Source organism: Loxodonta africana, chromosome 20 (genome assembly GCF_030014295.1).
Source record: "Loxodonta africana isolate mLoxAfr1 chromosome 20, mLoxAfr1.hap2, whole genome shotgun sequence".
Taxonomy (NCBI): Eukaryota; Metazoa; Chordata; class Mammalia; order Proboscidea; family Elephantidae; genus Loxodonta; species Loxodonta africana.
The window spans coordinates 22,204,080-22,223,015 of NC_087361.1; the positions used below are offsets into that span (position 1 = coordinate 22,204,080).

Sequence of the window (18,936 nt, forward strand, 5' to 3'; positions counted from 1 at the left end):
GATGCATTGCACTCGGCAAATCTGCTGCAAAAGACCTCTTTAAAATTTTGAAAAGCAAAGATGTCACATTGAAGACTAAGGTGTGTTTTCAATCACCTCACATGCATGCAATAGCTGGACAAAGAATAAAGAAGACTGAAGAAGAACTGACACCTTTGAGTTGTGGTGTTGGTGAAGAATACTGAATATACCATGGACTACCAAAAGAATGAACAAATCTGTCTTGGAAGAAGTACAACCACAATGCTTCTTAGAAGCAAGGATGGTGATACTATGTCTCACGTACTTTGGACATGTTATCAGGAGGGATTAGTCCCTGGAGAAGGACATCATGCTTGGTAAACTAGAGTGCCGCGAAAAGGAGAAAGACCCTCAACAAAATATATTGATCATAGTGGCTGCAACAACGGGCTTAAGCATAACAACAATTATGAGGATGGCGCAGGACCAGGCAGTGCTTCATTCTGTTGTACATAGGGTTGCTATGAGTTGGAACTGACTCAACGGCACCTAACAATGACAACAATTCACAGGGTAGTTGTAAGAATGAAATAATTTCCATGGTACAAGGTCTGGCACATAATAGGCACTTTATGAAGAAAATCGTATTAAAAGGCTGCTTATGTGATAGTGTGTTTCCCCTCCTAAGTGGGGTTCAGGAGTTAAAGGACAACCACCTGATGAAGATGTTATAGAGAAGGTTAAATGCCTACCTAACTACTAAAACTCTGGTGAGACTCGATTCTGTAACTCTATGGATATAAGGATAAAGTGGATATGGCTCTGGCACTGAAGAAACCAAGATTTCATGCATTTTACCAGCCCCTACTGTGACCACTATACATTTATTATTAAATTTTTAAATTAAAAAAATGTTTTTCACCAGAATATTTTTCAGTTTTGCAATTAGCATAGCCTGATTTTTAGGAGTCCAGAAAAAAATATGTATACATCTTACAAGACTTAATATAGGCTTACAATATCTAGTTTAGTTCTTCTACACTACATAAAGTTCTTAACCCCATTTATTTTATTTGAATAACTAGAAGATATAAAAGTATATTTCGATTGTACCACGCTCTTATGAGGAAGCAACTGCCCTTTAGCCACACTCACATGAGAATAGGTATTGGTGCCATTTGGAAAGTGCTCTATGGGTTGTTAAAGAAAAATTTCATTGCGAAGAACATAATGTGTAATGTCTGCTGATAACCATAGAGTGTGTAAATGCGGTACCAATGAATTATCCCCGAAAGGATGCCAAATTCCTGCCATATGTTGTCTTTCACTCTAAGGAGTTTGTTGCCAATTTAGTTTTTTCTCCATCCTGTGTTCCAAACTCTTGAGGGGGAAAAAAAAAATATCACAGGTCATTCTCAAGAGATTTTTGTTGGGACTGGAGCCAAAAATCGCATATCTGCCTCATGGGATCCATTTTGAGCCTGGCTGGAGAAACCATCATGGAAATAAGTTGAGACCCCCATCAGGGGCTATTAGCCAGAGCTTACACAGAGCAGTCAGAAATCCATATGGGGCTCTAGATCAGAACAATTTGAATTCCACAGAGAACTGAGAAAAGGCTTTGGGTCTACCAAGATCCAAATCTTTCTAACTCAGAAACATTCCCAAGACTCCCATAATATTCCTAACGTATGGTGCTAAAACTTTGGAAGCTTAAATGAGGCTAGCAAACAATAAAAGAAAAGGCAGCTATCTGGGAGTTCCCAGAAGTTCCTGTCAAATTTGATTCATTATTTTTCCTTGCTATTCTACATAACATAAAGATCTCTATAATTCTCTTCTCACCTATCTCTTAATCACCATGTCTTAATCTATCTCAATCTCTACTTTTTAGGTTTTTTTTTTTTTTTTAAAGATGTTTAAGACCTATAATAAAATCCATTGCTGTAGAGTCGATTCCAACTCATAGCAACCATACAACCATATAGGACAGAGTAGAACTGCCCGTAGGGTCTCTAAGGAGCAGCTAGTGGATTTGAACTGCCAAGCTTTTGGTTAGCAGCCAAACGGTTAACCGCTATGCCACCAGAGCTCCAAGGTCTATAACAGCATTTAATAAAATACTAGTTAAATAGTTTTGCTCTATTGTCAAAGAAAAGCATGTTAATGTAAAACTGGTCTTTCTGTTCAGACTAAGAGATACTTAGTTAAGTAACCCTTGCTTATGAAAAATGGGAAAAGAAGACCAAAATTCTTAGATAATTGAGTTAAGCAACCTCTGCTCAACACACACATCAACAGTTTTACAACTTTACTTACTTTTCGTAACAACTCCCTCGAGGCGAATGATATTGGGATGGTCAAACTGACCCATGATGCTTGCTTCTCCCAGGAAGTCCCTTCTCTGCTTTTCTGTGTAGCCCACCTTTAGCGTCTTGATAGCGACCGAAATCTCTTTCTTTGACGGAAGTTTTAAGCGACCACTGCACACCTCTCCAAACTCACCTGTTAGAATGAAGAACAACAACAAAAGAGAATAAATTATATAATAAAAAATCATCAGTAAACAGCAATTGTTTTCTTTCAACATTATAAATATGTACATCTTTGAGCTGCATGATGTACACGGTAGGTCTCCAAATTATTCTGGAAGTTGGTAATCTAAGAATTCCTAGTATATCCATACTCTGGTGGAAAGCGGACCTTGGGAGAAACTTCAGATGTCTTGAAGTATCACGTTGGTAATAATGCAATACGAAAGAACAAGAGGCAAGTTGAGAGCTGTATCAAACTCTTTACTCTTGTTCTCATAGCTACCATTTTCTTAGGGTAATCAACAGGAAAGCACAGATATTATGGTTCAAGCACTGGATTAAATTTCAGATGTTTTAACTATTCTGTTTTTATTAAGAGGGCCAATTGGCCTATACAGTTGGATTCTCCGGAAAATGAGAAAAAAAGCGTCTGCTCTCAATTCATTTTATTGGAGCATTAGTGTGGCAAATTATTGACACACTAGCTGTAAAGTTCTCAGACTTCCAAGTGGAGAAAAATGATATCACAGCATGAAATATAACATAGCACAGGTTATCTCTAAGAATCACTGTAGAAATATTTTCTTATATTCAATTCATTCAATAAAAGGGTTGTCTCAAATATATGATTAATCCAGAATCTGTGGAATATAGTGTGTTGCTGACTTTTCAATATTTTCATCCAGTGGTTATAAAATGGCAAAGAAGCCCTGGTGGCACAGTGGTTAAAGCGCTCGGCTGCTAACTGAAAGGTCATTGGTTCGAACCCACAAGTTGTGCTCCACAGGAGAAAGATCTGGCAGTTGGCTTCCATAAAGATTACAGCTTTGAAAACTCTACAGGGCAGTTCTACTCTGTCCTATGGGATGGCTATAAGTCAGAACTGACTCGATGACAAGTTTTATGGATATTAAATTGCCTAGAATTAGGATGGACTCTATGTTCAATATGAATATTTTATTGAGATTTGCCTACCATTCTTTCATTAGATTTAAACGTAAAAGATCTGTGAATCTCCTGAGAGCACAGATCTTTTAAATGTATCTGTCTCTGCTGTTTCCGTATTGATTGAAACAAAGTAGAGCCATCCAAAGGATGTCCCTTGTTCATAGATAAGAAAGCCTAATATAGTGTGGATTATTAGATCTGTTTGGTACCACACTTGGGGAAAAAAAAAGTTTTTAATATCAAAAGATAGTTTTTCTTAAATATGTTAGAATTAATTACATGATTACTTTTTCTACATAATGAAATAACATTCTTGGTCCCACCTTATCAATGTGAGTTTATCTATGAGCTTCAAGCCCCACGTGTCAGTCAGAAAGAAGGTGGCAAGAAGTGAAGTACTTCTTTTCTGGACTGTTTGACCAAAGATTGTCCCACAAAAAGAAGCAGGTTGTCCTACTGATTTAACTATAGCACGACTTAAGCTGACTTGCTCCTCTCCAGGAAGCTCGGACCTCCCCCAGACTCTGTCCTTCCCAAGGAATCCAATGCTGTCACTGTCCTCAAAACAATGACTGTAGTTTGGAAAAGCCACATTAGGGCCAAAGCAGATATTCATGTATCCATTTAATAAATATTGATCAGTTGGAAGCGGTGTGACAGACCGTATGAAAAAAATGGAGATCTGATGGTAAATCAGGCAATTCTAGTTTCTTCTTTTGAAGATGTGTCTAGAGAAGACAGCAGTACCTGCAGCTAGAGTACTCTGTAAGATGGTAGGAAGGATTAAGTGACAGGGCTTCAGAAAGCTCACTAACTTTCTAAATTCAAGGGTGAATAAGTCAATACAAATGTGGAAGTATTAGGAGGAGGAGAAGTTATGATGCTAAGTAGATCGTTTTTGGAATTTGTAAGCAAAAGTAAGAATTTCTTTCTTTATACAAGGTTATCTGAACATAGCTAGAGAGCTCCAGTTCACTTTGTGTCTGGGCTATATTAAGTCTGGGCAAACCAGAAGTAGGCATCCATAATGAAAAAAAGTTTTGCCATTACCAGGAGTTAACATCGTGTAAAAAAAAAAAAAAATTTTTTTTTTTTTTTTAATGGATAGTGTTTTAAACTCAGATGTCATCACCGCTTATTCTAAGTGACGAGTCACTTGTCACTTTACCAGAAAGGGATTACAGAGTTATGGTTAGGAGCATGGCTTCTGGAGTAAGAGTATGTAGCGCTGAATTCTGCCTCTGTCACTTCTTAGCTATGTGACTCTGAGTGGATGACTTAATCTCTCTGTGCCTCTTTTTCCTTATTTATAACATGCAAACGTTAACTGTGTCTACCTTAGAAAGTTGTGTAGTTAAAGGAATTAATGTACGCAAAGCACTTGGAACACTGTCGGATGCCTAGTAAGCGCTACCGGAGTGTTAGTCGTTATTCACAGCTGAGTGTTAGTCGTTATTCACAGCTCTGAGTTCAGGCCACTTGAAGAAGGATAAGTTATCTACCTACCTCTTAAGAGCTGCTGTTTAGATCAAATTGAAGGTTGTACGTGAAAGTGCTTCATATAATGCCAAATTCTACATTAACGTAAGAGGTGGTTTGTGATGATGATGGTGATATCAAAGTTAACGTCATATTGGACAAGTATTTGTAATGTGTAAATATTTCCAAATATATTTGAAGAGAGAAAGGAGAAAGAGAGAAGATTGTGAAGTGATTCACTGTAGGTAAGCCTCTCCTTTGCCTCATTTATCAGATACCATTTTTAACGAGTGCCCTTTCTCTCCCCTCACTGTGTTCTATATCTGATTCTGTTAATATCGCCTGCACATATAAGCTTCTACAACTGCAGAGTACCCCAAGATTCAGGGTCATAATTTGTCTGCCTGGCCTTCTGGACACTGGCTGAGAAGAAGTGAGTTTTCCTCCTCTCATTAGATTCTCCAGTTGCGTGTGCAAAGTCTCTGTGCTGCCTAAGCTACTCCAACTTCCATGCTGGGGAACAGTGCACGCTTGTGGGGCGACACTACAACCAAGAAGGAAAAAATGCGTCTTCACTAGGAAGCAGTTCATCAAGCGGGACTGCAGAAATGAAAGAGAGTAATCAACATATATTTCTGTTGTCACCAGATTAACATGCATGCATGGTGAATGTATATATTCTCAAAGGTCAGATTGTGAAAAAACATGGCTATTCTAGTTCTTTTTCAAGAATCACCGGTTTCATATTTTTAACATTTCCTAAGTTTGAGGAGTTCCTCAGTGGCACAGGCAGTTAAGCACTCCACTACTGGCCTAAAAGTTGGCAGTTTGAACCCACGCAGAGGCACTTTGGAAGACAGGTGATCTGCTTTCCAAAGGTCACAACCTTGAAAACCCTATGGAGCAGTTCTACTCTACACATATGGGTTCACCATGAGTCAGAATCCACTTGCCAGCAACTAAACAACAATACCACGTAAGGTTTAGGAGAATAAGATATTAAGAAAATTAGCAGAGAAACTTCAGTAAATTATCATTTTATTTCGATAAAATGAATTACTCAGAATGTCTTGCTTGAATTCAAAATACTTCTTTGGTGCACAGAAAAAAAGAAAAAGAAAAACAACAGAGAAAATTACATGTTCACTCTTGGAAAGAAGCATCAATCATAAATACTGCACTTGGAGAAGCAGTGATCTGATATTTTATGCATAATTCAATGAGCTAATTTTTCAATCTTTTGTTCTAATTCCTGCATGAACATAGCTAGTTTGTTTTTGTTTTGAGAGTAATATTGAATGATGAGATGATGGTGTTAAACTCTTTATTACTGAACATGGTTTATTTTTTATTTTAAATAGTAGGTTTATTCCCATGCAAATTAATACATGGAGGACGTTCATGTGTTTATATGTAAGTGTATAAAACAGCTACTTCATCATAGTTTACATTACAGTATAAAATACAGTAGTTGTATGGAAAATACACAAATATTATTAATAAGCATTCCACGGGCATTTGTTAATGAATTGATAATTGAGTGAACACGTGATTAGACCAAATAGATGTCCATCTGAAGACATGCTTTAACACAAATCAACCACATCTATATAAAAATAAAGACAACTGTTACAAATGGAACACCTCATTCTATTTAAAATATCACTAAGATAACAGTTATCAAATTTGTATAAAATGTGTCATTTTTGTATTTATTTTTTGTTGTTTGTTTTTATTTCCAAAGAGGATCTAAAATTTCCTTTTATTTTCTACAAATTTAGATTTGATTTGCTAGGCTTACTCAAAGTGAGACCCACTTTTATCCTGTTATCCCTATTTTAATCAAATAGGCTCTATGACACATGATCGGTGTAGCCATTGGAAGATCAAGCTGCCGCCTCTGAAAATTCCATAAATAAAAAGCCAGCCATGGCCTGTGAGTCTCTAAGTCTGGCACCTTTGAAATCATTACATTCCATAAATGCTCCTTCATTTATTTTTTGCCTGCCTTTGATCATGAAATGGAAAAAAAAAAAAAATTCCTCTTCCATAGCTATATACTTAGTCCTGAGAACCTGAGCAGACTCCGGCAGCATTCTTACTTCTAGTTGCGAACTACTCATTAACACACTAGGGGTTGCAGTGGAAGTCTTGTGATGGTTACCTGCTCCAACAACTTTGTCAATGGATATATTGTTGGCGTCCAATTCCTTGGCAAACTCATGAACTGCTTGGGTGGGGTCTTCGTAAGTATGTGGGTCAACATAAGTTCTGAGACCTGGAAGTTTTACTGTTTAAGGGAAGGAAGAAAGGTATTATTGTAGCTAGATTTGTAAAACCTTTACACAGCAAATTTTTACAGTAACATTAGTAGTTAAAAAGAAATCTCCATCTCGGTAAAATGAACCAACTCTTAGTGTTGAATCATTTAAGAAAAGAGCTTCCTGTAATAAAGAGGAAATACACTGAGCAGCTTTCTCTGAAATAAATAAGTAAAAACAAACAAATATCTAGAAGGAAAATGGACATTCGAAGAGGGGACTCTTTAGGAAAAGATAGTTCAGAATTGAGAAGGCCCAGTAATTAGCAAATAGAAACACCACTGACTGAACGTTATCACGCTATTGCACATTTATAATTTTAAAAATACTGCAGTAAGCCAATATCTATTACAATGCATCTGACAATAAAGAAAAATATTTGAAAGTGGTACTTTTCTAAGGCTGTGTGGTGGCTTTAAATACAGAGAAATTAAAGATCCTAAAATGGCATTTCTTCCGTCTGGCACTATTTTGCTTTTACTAACTTTAATGATCCAGACATCCACTGCGTTGATCTACTTTAAGCTGTATGTGTATATAATATGGGTGTGTACCGTATACACACACATATATATGGTCAACTGGCAATGTAAGTATTGTCTGTAAGTTTAATAACACTGCTAAGGAGCTAAATTCCAAACATAGTTCATACTTACAACATTGAATATAAATCTCCTTCATAATATATTTATTAAATTATTCTCAGAGAAAGCTCTTGAAAACTTGCTATTGAAACGTTCTGCATGAGTGCCTACTACATAGTTAATGCTCAGTAAATGATAGTATTGCCATTATTATTTTCATTGTTAAGAATGCTTTTTCATAGACAATAGTGGTTTTTTTTTTTTTTAGATAAGTGGTAGCTTTGTTGAAGGGTAAGACAGGACACAATCCTGGGGAAGCCAGCACAATTTGTCCAAGGCAGGGTCATGGAAGTTCCATAGACACATCCAAACCCCCTGAGGGACAGAGTTGCTGGGCTGAGGGCTGTTGGGACCATGGTCTTGGGGAATATCTAGCTTAATTGGCATAACATAGTTTATAAAGAAAATGTTCTACATTCTACTTTGGTGAATAGCATCTGTGGTCTTAAAAGCTTGTGAGTGGCCATCTAGGATATTCCACTGGTCTCACCCCTTTGGGAGAAAGGAAGAATGAAGAAAACTACAGACACAAGGGAAAGATTAGTTCAAAGGACTAATGGACCCCATCTACCACAGCCGCACCAGACTGAGTCCAGTATAACTAGATGGTGCCCAGCTACCACCACTGACTACTCTGACAAGAATCACAACAGAGGGTCCCAGACAGAGCTGGAGAAAAATGTAGATTACAATTCTAACTAAAAAAAAAAAAAACACACTTGCTGGGCTGACAGTGACTGGAGAAACCCTGAGAATATGGTCCCTGGACACCCTTTCAGCTCAGTAGTGAGGTCACTCCTGAAGTTCACCCTTTAGCCAAAGATTGGACAGGCCCATAAAACAAAATGAGACTAAATGGGCACACCGACCCAGGGGCAGGGGCTGGAAGGCAGAGGGGAACAGGAAAGCTGGTAATAGGGAACCCAAGGTTGAGAAAGGAGAGTGTTGATGCGTTATGGGGTTGTTAACCAATGTCATAAAACAATATGTATACTAGTTGTTTAATAAGAAACTAGTTTGTTCTGTAAACCTTCATCTAAAGTACAATAAAAATAAATAAATTTTTAAAAAATAATTTTTTTTTCACAATTATTAGTATCATTGCAGTTTAATGGCAGTAGAAATTAGCCTCTTTTGAACTCGCAGATCGGTTTGGGCGATTCTGCAACCTTATAAATATTATTGCTCCTTATTAAAAAAAAATCAGATTCCAGACTTGCACTTCAGTACCAAAATCATTGTCATCAAGTGTATTCCTACTCACAGCGACCCTATAGGACAGAGTAGAACTGCCCCCATAGGTTTTCCAAGGAACATCTGGTGGATTCACACTGCTGACCTTTTGGTTAGCAGCCATAGATCTTAAATCACTATGCCACCAGGGTTTCCCACTTCAGTATAGTAATATACTATAAATTATGACACGAAACCTATTTTTAACACTACCAATGCTCAAATATGTTACCTTCAGTACAAGAAAACAGATTAAGGAAAGCTACCTTACTTTGTCTTGCTTTGGAGTAAGGAAAAGAGGAAAAGTAACCGGAGATTTACTGGAATATGTTAGGAAATAAAGTCTTTGTGGAATCTTTTTGTTTAGTCATCTTGTTTACATTTTTGAAGACCTACATATCAAATTAAGGCTATGACATGGGATCTGCCCGCTTTGATTTGCATCTACTTGGTAATAGTAAGGTAAGAAAACCTAGCATTCATTTTCAAGGAAACCAAATGACACTTGTAAACATAAGGTAAAAATGAAAATACTTCGGGTAAGCAATTACAAGTGTCTTACCTCACTGAGCTGAAGAAAATCAATTTGGGGGAGACTTACTGGCATGTGAATTTACAGAGAAGATTATAAAATGAGTTGTCAGGAACAGTGTCCCAAATGTTTCAAATAAGAGCTGGGTTTTAAAAGCCTTGAAAGTGGGCTTTCAAATTACCCTTCAGTACTCATCAGCCTCAGAGAATATATGTATTACCAAAAAATCTGAAAAAGACTTTGTCCAAAAATAAAATCAGACATACTCATTAAAATGGAACAAATTGTATTTTCATTCACATGGCATTCAGTGGGAAAAATATAAATACAAGCACACACCCCCCAAGTAAAATGGCCCGTTCACTGCGGGGGCTTTGCCTGCTGATTTTTAACTGCTGACCCTGGAGGCTCGAGGAAATCAGGTGATTCAGGCTCCGAGGCACTTAGTCCCTTCACACCAATAATTAAGGGTAACACACAGAGTAACTGGGCTCTGTCGTGAAAACTAGATAATAAACACATGCACACGTGTTAAGCTGCACTACTTTACAGCTCATTCCGTGCAAACACAATAATTTGCATTTCCATTTTACCAGCATGACTTGCCCTAAGGATAGCAAAAAAGTAAAAAGGCCTAGCCAGAGAGGGCAGGAGAACAGGATCTTAGGAGGCAAAACACATTTCTTTCCTTTTGAAGCAGTATTATAGGATTTGTAACAAGACTGGAGGGAATAGTTCATCGCTTGAGCTTTTTAAAGTAACACTAAAAAAAAAATGGTCTGAAATAAGCCAGCTGTAGTATTAAAACACAGAAAGTTTACGACATGCTTGTAAGTTACTTATGCCCTTGCAGCTAGAAGAAAATACCTTTCTTTTTTGTTTGTTTATCATAAAGGTATTTTGCATTTGAAGAAAATTAAAGTTTCAACAAACTCCACCATAAACACTAATAGCTAAAATAGACTGGGGTGATACGGGAATCCGCTTCTGGTGAGCACAGAGAGATTTATCAGAGCTTTACATTCAGGGGGTTTATAATTCCCATAAAAAGGGCCACATCAGCATGATCTTGCTCTGAAGACAATATTTACATCAATTTTCCAACTCAAATTAAAATCAACTTAATCAACAGGACAGTAACTGCTCTAATTGATGCATGACGATTGAGATTGAGGGTGTTTTGCAGGCCCTAGAAAAAAAGGCAGACAAATGGCCTATAATTTGTTCATGCACTTCTAATGCTTTTTGAGTTGGTAACCTAACTCATTGGGAATGATGAGATGTCAATAATCGGAAGGTGGAAGTCTGGCTTGTTTGTGGGCTCTTCCGTAATGACTCTGCAGTGAGATGGAAGGAAACCTTAGTGGACAAAGCAAACACTGTGACCTGCAAACTCCTGCTCTCTTTCCACCCCATATCAATTTACATTTTGGAAGACATTCTTTTTATCAAGTTGCAGTATGCCCTTGCATGTTAGCAATGGATTATCAAGTTTTCACTTGCACTATAGCTAAACTTATCGTTTTTTAGCTGCAAATCCAATGGCTGATATCAAGTGTCCTACTGACTTGAAAATAGCTGTAGAAGGCAATAATAAATGCCAAAGAGAGGGATGCTTACAAAACTAATTAGGCGATACTGAGATTATTTGGGAGCACTTGACCACGAGTGTAGTTTCTGCACTAATTTCCACGAGAACACGCTATTCCCTTTACACCGCTGATCAGTACTAGCCTCGTTAAATCAAGCCATAGTTCTGAAAAGCAAATCACCTGGGATTATTTGTTTCACCAGAAGAAAAACAGAGTCTTTTTGTTAGATGTAAGTACTTTGTTTCCTGAAAGATTATTTCGTGTAGAAAATATTAAAAGAGGCTAAATTGGTTGGTATTAACACGGGGGCGGGTTGGGGGGGCGGTCAAGTGCCGGCTGTACTGCCAGTTGGATATCATGTAACTTCAAAATAAAACAGTTTATTCTAAAGGCTCTCTCCTGGTTGGCTGGCAAAATGGAGCAAGGCATTTCACATAAACAGAGGTTGTTTATATTTACTTGGCAGTTAGGAAAAAGAAAAGGTTCCTATTTAGATTTCAGCAAAGGACTGGTAATAAGGAAATTGAAGATACGCTTTGCATTTCAGCCATGCAGAGCTGACTAGAGAGTCCATGCTACCCATCACGTGTATTATTTGAATATAAACCACAGGTCACCCTTTAACTTAAGTATGCTGAAATGTAGCCATGTCAAAACGACTTAATGCAGAGCCATGAATTTCCTTCTCTGTTTAAAAATAAATTTAATTTGCTCGCTTTTTCCATAAAACTACTTTTGAGTTCTCTTTGTCAGGGGAAAATTATTCCATTATAAACCAATGAATGCTAAAACTAAAATGTTAAAACCAAAAAAAAAGAAAAAGGAAAGCTTAGAAACTTACAATGTCCATTTCCAAAGTGAAGTCTTTTCTCCTCTGCACCATGTTTTGACTTGTTATACCCACAGAACCTAGAGGCAAATGAAAGGAAGAAGAAAAATAAAATATACTTAAAACCATTATCTATGCTCAGACTGTGTGAAGCACACAAGAATAAGAACTTTCCTCAAACAAACGCTTTAGTGAAAGTTTAATGACTTTATATTTTCTAAATTCTCTCTGGAACGCCTCCTCCTCTGGGGATTCTGGAAAGCTGCCTAATGAGGAGACATGGACAGCTGCTTCCCCACTGTGCAGGCCCCTCCAGTTCACATGTTATAATGGCCTTAGAATGTGTTTATAGTATTTTCTTTAACAACTACTGTTAGAATGAATGAAGGGTAAAGGCCCCATTGTTAGTGTGACTGCTGTGCAGGGTGACCAGTGTTCTGGGTGAGAAAGTGTTGGGAAATCTGGGGTGCATTTGAAGAGCAGAGGGATAGTTGGAAAAAGAAAATAAAAACTAAGGTTGGGCTCAAAAGAAAAGAAGTGGTGTTTGTTGAAGAGTGGTGGCAGGATTTCATGGAGGAAAATGAAATCAAAACTACCAGAACAAAAACCAAACACACTGCGGTCGAGTCGATTCCAACTCATAGCAACCCTATAGGACAGAGTAGAAGTGCCCCATAGAGTTTCCAAAGAGCACCTAGTGGATTTGAACTGCTGACCTCTTGATTAGCAGCCGTAGCACTTAACCACTATGTCACCAGGGTTTCCAATCAAAACTAATGAGGGCAAAAAACAGAGAAAGAGAAAAGCAAAAGAAGTACCTCGAATAAAGGTGAAGACATTCCTGTTTGTTAAAACACTTGATTGACCACACTCTTCAAATTCTAACAGCAATCGAGGGGAGAAAGCAAAGCAACGATGAAAATAAATAGTAAAACAGACTGTGAACTAACCTCCCAATCAAAATGTATATGACGACTGTGAGGAGAATAATCATTACTGCAGCTGAAATGATGATCATCACCACTTGGCTGTTCTCACCGGAGATGGAGAAAGCTGTGAGGTTGAAGAGACAAAATGAGAAAAGAAATGGCATTAACATATCATAACATCTACATGGAAGACCTCATAAATTAAGTCACAGTTATTTTCCTTTTACCTCAAATATGGCTTAATGCCTGATAAGGTGTTGAAGGAATTCTTAATATATAGTGTGAAAGAAAAAAAAAAAAGACATTCCCATAATTTCGCTTGATATTTCTTAGTTTATAATATTAAATACTCTCTTTCAGTTATACCAATTAAACACTCCTTGAGTTTCTACTGTGTGAAATATGCTGGACTTGCTTCTCCTTCCTATCGGAAGAGAAATTCATTGGAAAAACCGGAAGCTATTAGAGGAGGAACACAGAGAACATGTGAATCTTTCCCAGAAAAGAACTTTTTAAGCTTTAAAATTATGCTTGTTTAACCTGCAATATCTATATTTTTAAGCAGAGGTAAAAATACCTGTCCTATGAACCTCAACACAGGTAGCCAACAACCTCTCTTCTCCCTATATTTCCTACCTCTCAAATGGCCTTATCATTCATTCTTTCACCTAGGTCAGGAGCTGCCAAAATTGGCGACTGCCCCAGATCTGCCCATCACCAGTTTTTGCATAGCTCATGAGCTAAGAATTGGTTTTCTATTTTTAAATGGTTGAAAAAAAAGTTAAAAGAAGAAGAATATTTTGTCACACATGAAAATCAAATTTTGATGGCCATAAACATAGTTTTATTGAGACAGTTAAACCCATTTGCCAACAAGTCGATTCTGACTCATAGCAACCTTATAGGACAGAGTAGAAGCTGCTGGTGAATTTGAACCACTGACCTTTTGGTTAGCAGCTGTAGCTCTTAACCACTGGATAACCAACCAAAAAACCAAACCCACTGCCGTCGAGTCGATTCCAACTCATAGCCACCCTATAGGACAGAGTAGAACTTCCCCATAGAGTTCCCAAGGAGTGCCTGGTGGATTTGAACTGCTGACCTCTTGGTCAGTGGCCATAGCACTTAACCACTACACCACCAGGGTTTCCTACTGGATAACCAGAGCCCCTTTATTAAGGCACAGACACACATCTCCATTTACGTATTGTCTATGGCTGGCTTTACCCTACAATGGCCAAGTTGAATAGTAGCAATAGAGACTGCATGGCTCACAAGGTCTATAATATTTATTAACGGACTCTTTATAGAAAAGGTTTACTGACCCTTGACCTAGAACAACGCTTCTCAAACTTTAATACTCATACAAACCACTTGACGGCCTTGTTAAAAATACATTTTTTACTTTAGTTGGTCTGGAGTAGGGAACGAGATTTTGCATTTCTCCCACTCTCCCAGGTGACCCTGATCTGCTGACTTCAGTGCCACCAACCACATTTTTCTGCAATTATTGCGAGGATGGTGCAGGACCAGGCAGCGTTTCCTTCTGTTGTACAGACGATCGCTATGCGTTGAAATTAACATCACCACCACATTTTAAGTAGCAAGAATCTAGGCCATACGTGTGAAGTCACCTTGGCTTCTCCCTCTCCTGACCATTCTATTTCCAGTTAATTACCAAGCCCTCTAAAATATTAGTTATCTTTCACCTTGCTGTGAGTACTCCTAAACTCTGGATTTGATCATGTCATTCCCACACTTAAAATATTTGTGTGGTTCTCTGTCACTTTTAGGATACAACACAAATTCCATAGCCTAAAACTTCAGCCTCATCTGCTGACAAACTCCATAAACACTTTAATCTCTAGACTTTCTAAAACACATGCAGCTCCTGGAACAGCCCCCTCCATATGTCCACACCTTTGCATATGTTATTCTTGGGCTTAAAGGCTCTTTGAAGAAATGAACACATCACTAATCAAAGGAGTAGAGAGTTTAGTTAGCAGAATACTACCCTCTTCCTAGAGGCCAACAGAGCACCTTCAACCCAGTCCAATCTAAGTTGGGAAAGTTTTCTCTAAAATATGAGATTTTCGGAGTAGTTAAATGATACGGGGAAAATGTGGCAGATAAGCTGTGACAAGTTTTCTAAGCATTTGAAAAAGAGCTCAGAGTGTGGTAGGATGGCATAATCATAAACTGTTGCAAGCACTTTATTCTTTCCTACCAGCAAACTACTGTTTATACCACTGTGGCAGCCGTGGGGGTGCCCGCTCAGATCTCTCTGCTGCCAGAAGTGCAGTGAACAGACAGTCTCCAGCTGCTGCCCCTTCGGGATCCACCACAGTTTTCACGCGCAGACTACACTCTCCTCAATGAGCAGCAAAGCAGGGGAACTGGAGCCAGGCCATTCCTCTAAGGGGCCATTTCCCTCTGAGCGCCCATTGGCTTGGCTGAGGCTCTCAGAACTGCTCAGCCGTCTGAGACTCTTCCTACAGCCTTTTTCCCCCCCCCCCCCCAATTTCAGAGCTGCATCTTAGTCCTGAGGCTCTCTTTATAATTCCCATTCCTTCCCCCTTTTATCCTTCACAGGCTCTTTCTAGGAAGTTCTTACTCTTTAATTCCATCTTGGCATTTGCTTCCCAGAGAACCTGAGCTAGAGATCTATGAATAATTTGAAAATAGCTTAACCCAATGTTTCAAAAACGCCCCGTAAACATACAGTGGTACGTACAGCGGTAGACTGCAACTTGTGCTTTCCGTTTTATATGCTGTAATAATTTATAAATAGCAGCAAGTTCTGAATTCTCTAGTGCTTATTAACCAGTTTATATAATAAAAATAGCTTAATGAAACTGGGAGGGGAAACATGACAGGAGAAAGAAAGTTTCTCTATTTCTTCTACTGTCAAAGCCGGGTTTAAACTGAAACGTCTGTACCGTTCCATCTAGCTCTAAATATCTATGACTCCAGGACACTCTCTAAAACACAATGCTTTTATTACTGAAATTAGCAATCTGATAAATGAATAACACTGGTTAGATGTGTGTTATACAGTTGTCTAATAATTTGACTCCTGTCTAGTAATGCAACCAAACTACTCTCCCTGGCTCTAGTGGCTTCCTATTTTAATCCATCCTGTTAAGAGTACTCCTGTCTGTCTCTCCCTCAAGCAGAGTGATAGGAACTCATTCTCATGAGCCAGCATGCTTAGATTTCTATCCTTACTCTGCTACTTATTAGCCCTGTGACATGATATGGTTAGTGTGAGAATTAAATGAATTAATTCAAATAAAGCATTTAGAACAGTGCCAAGCATACGGTAAGTGCTCAATAAATATCTATTTTTATTATATTATTTTCTTGGTGACAAACTTGCAAAAGTACTCTATCTCCTACAAACTTATACTGAATCCTAATTTTGGTATGCAAAGTTCTCTATATAATGATCCCATTCTGGCTTTTTCAGCCTCACTTAAAAATCAGTTGTCATCAAGTTGATTCTGATTCATGGTGACACTCTGTGTGTCAGAGTAGAACTGTGTTCCACAGAGTTTTCAATGGCTGATTTTATTAGCGTCCAAGAGGGTAAAGTTGCTACACACTCACTCATTAAAAATAACCTAAAGAAGGTGTGAGACATCTAGGAGTAAAAATGTAATTGTCTCTGGGGCTTGTCTTCTTGGATACTAACACCCAATAAACCAAAAAAACCAAACCCGTTGCCGTCGAGTAGATTCCGACTCACAGCGACCCTATAAGACAGAGTAGAACTGCCCCATAGTTTCCAGGGAGTGCCTGGTGGATTCAAACTGCCAACCTTAAAACCCTCCAATTCCAAAACTCAGTTTTTCCCACACATTTTTGTTCTCAAAGTTGTTTGGATATTGAAATTACGGGCTATTTATTGAGACACACACATTCGTTGAGTACCTAGCAGTATCAGGTAATGTTTTAGGAAATTTACAAATATCCACTAATTTAATCAATGCAAAAACCCTACTGATACATGCACAATTATTTTTTTCCTGATTTCCAGATGGGGAAACTGAGGCATGAAGAATTAAAGTGACTTGTCCAAAGTCATCCAGCTAATAAATGTCAGTCTGGTTCCAGAGTCCTTGCTCTTCACTACTACATTACACCTGGCTTTCTTCAGCACAAACCCTGGATTCAGCTTCTGCCCAGCTGATAAGCTGATAAACTAAACCACTGAGTTTTTAAAAACATTCTGATTTTAGAATTTAGACTCTCAATACCTTGTAGAAGCCGCAGCTTACTATCACAAACAACATCTTAACCGTATGACAAAAAAAAAAAGTGCCATAGAATCGTTATTTCATTGTATTAATTTACACAGTTTTTATAACTTGTCAATCCTGAATGTTTCTATTAGGCATGAAAATTGGGCATAAAAATATGCCCACATATGTGTACACACATGTGTATGTGTGTTCTTCAAGTTTCATTTGAATCCATTTGACCATCTTACTGGTCTCCTAAGTACTTAATAAATTAAATATAACCTCTAATCTGCATTCTTTTTATATTAGTAAAATATCATGATTTTACCTTTTTGAAAATTATACTTTAGCAGAGGACTCTTCTAACACGCAGAAAAACATCTACGCACAAAACAAAGGCTTTATTGGGAAAACGTTTGCCAATTTTAGAAAAGCCAAATTCTGGATCAAATGTGTGGACTGTCCAAATTAAATGTGAATGTGAATGAAGTGATAAAACCGATTTCAGAAAATCTTTTATTCTCCAAGTGATAGAATAAGATTCAATGTGTTAAGAATAAAAACAAATCTAAGATCCTCATGGATCAGCAAGTTTCTTTTTTATAGTTCACTGAATCATGCAATGAACCTGGAATGTCTGGATTAACGGGCACTGGAAGCGTGTTACCATTCTAAACAGTGTTCCTCAAAAGTAATTTGTGGCTATTGGAAAACCAGATGCATTCCAGACATTAGAAGATGTTTGATGCGCAAAAGAGAAAACACAGATGCACACCCACACAAACACAAATACACAGACACGATGCTGTGCAAGTTACCAAATGGCTGAAGCAATGTACTTTCAATGTGTCACATTTGGTTAAGCCTCAGAGAGAATGAGAATAAATTATCAGACCCCTTTTGCAAAAGCCCTCCCCCTGTACACTACATTAAGCTAATACATACAGTCTGGGCTCGTTTCAAACTCAAACTTGCGGCTGTTGGTCCCATATCCAGCTGCCGTCCGGGCTCGGATTTGGAATACATATGTCGTGTCAGGCTTGAGGCTACTGATGGTAACATTTGTGCCTCTTGCCCTCAGAATGGTATAACTTGTCTCTTGTTCCTGCTTTGAAGTAAGAAAAATTCATGTTAAAATCAAATCCGCATAATGCAATCAGGTTATAAACAGAGAACCACTCAACTCACTTCACTAGCCAGTTCTCTGGAGATTTTAACATAGGTCATATGATAAATAAAAAAAGCCACGGCAAAGAATCATTTCAGTCTCTGAATGAGGTAGAGTTTTTTGTTTTTTAAGATGGAAATTTTACTGAATTACTACCGTGGATATAGTGATTTGTGCCCTGGAAATAAAGCAGGAAAAGTTAGGTTTCATTTTTCTTAATTAGTCAATACATGAGTCAAAACTGAGACAAAGTTTCAGTCTAATTCTAAGAAAGAACTTACACAGAGGTTCAGTGAATAAGCTTGAAAACTAAACCTGATAGGAATACCCTAACAATTTACAAGTAGAAAATATTTTCATTAAAGTTAAAATAAAAAAAAAAGTTAAAATATGAAATGTAAAAAAGTCAAGGTTTTATATGTGCCTCTACATCAGCCATTTTCTCAGCATCAAATACATTTTTGTTGTATTTAATCTAAGTCACTGAAGTTTGGTAGAGACAAAAACCTCCAGATCAAAGTC

The 18,936-nt window shown here is 37.8% G+C and overlaps 1 protein-coding gene across 2 annotated transcripts in view; it reads right to left on the bottom strand.

Annotated features, from left to right (window-relative positions):
• Positions 1-18,936, bottom strand: part of EPHA3 (EPH receptor A3) — a 281,745-nt gene that overhangs the window by 56,510 nt on the left and 206,299 nt on the right. Inside the window, exons 5-9 of one of the 2 annotated variants that reach the window (XM_003410338.3) lie at positions 18,192-18,354; positions 13,024-13,126; positions 12,086-12,153; positions 7,087-7,212; positions 2,281-2,466 (exon numbers count right to left, since the gene is read on the bottom strand). In XM_003410338.3, coding sequence (XP_003410386.2) covers positions 2,281-2,466; positions 7,087-7,212; positions 12,086-12,153; positions 13,024-13,126; positions 18,192-18,354 — 646 coding nt within the window. The remainder of the gene's footprint in view (positions 1-2,280; positions 2,467-7,086; positions 7,213-12,085; positions 12,154-13,023; positions 13,127-18,191; positions 18,355-18,936) is intronic. The other variant, XM_064273084.1, reaches the window with a different exon arrangement.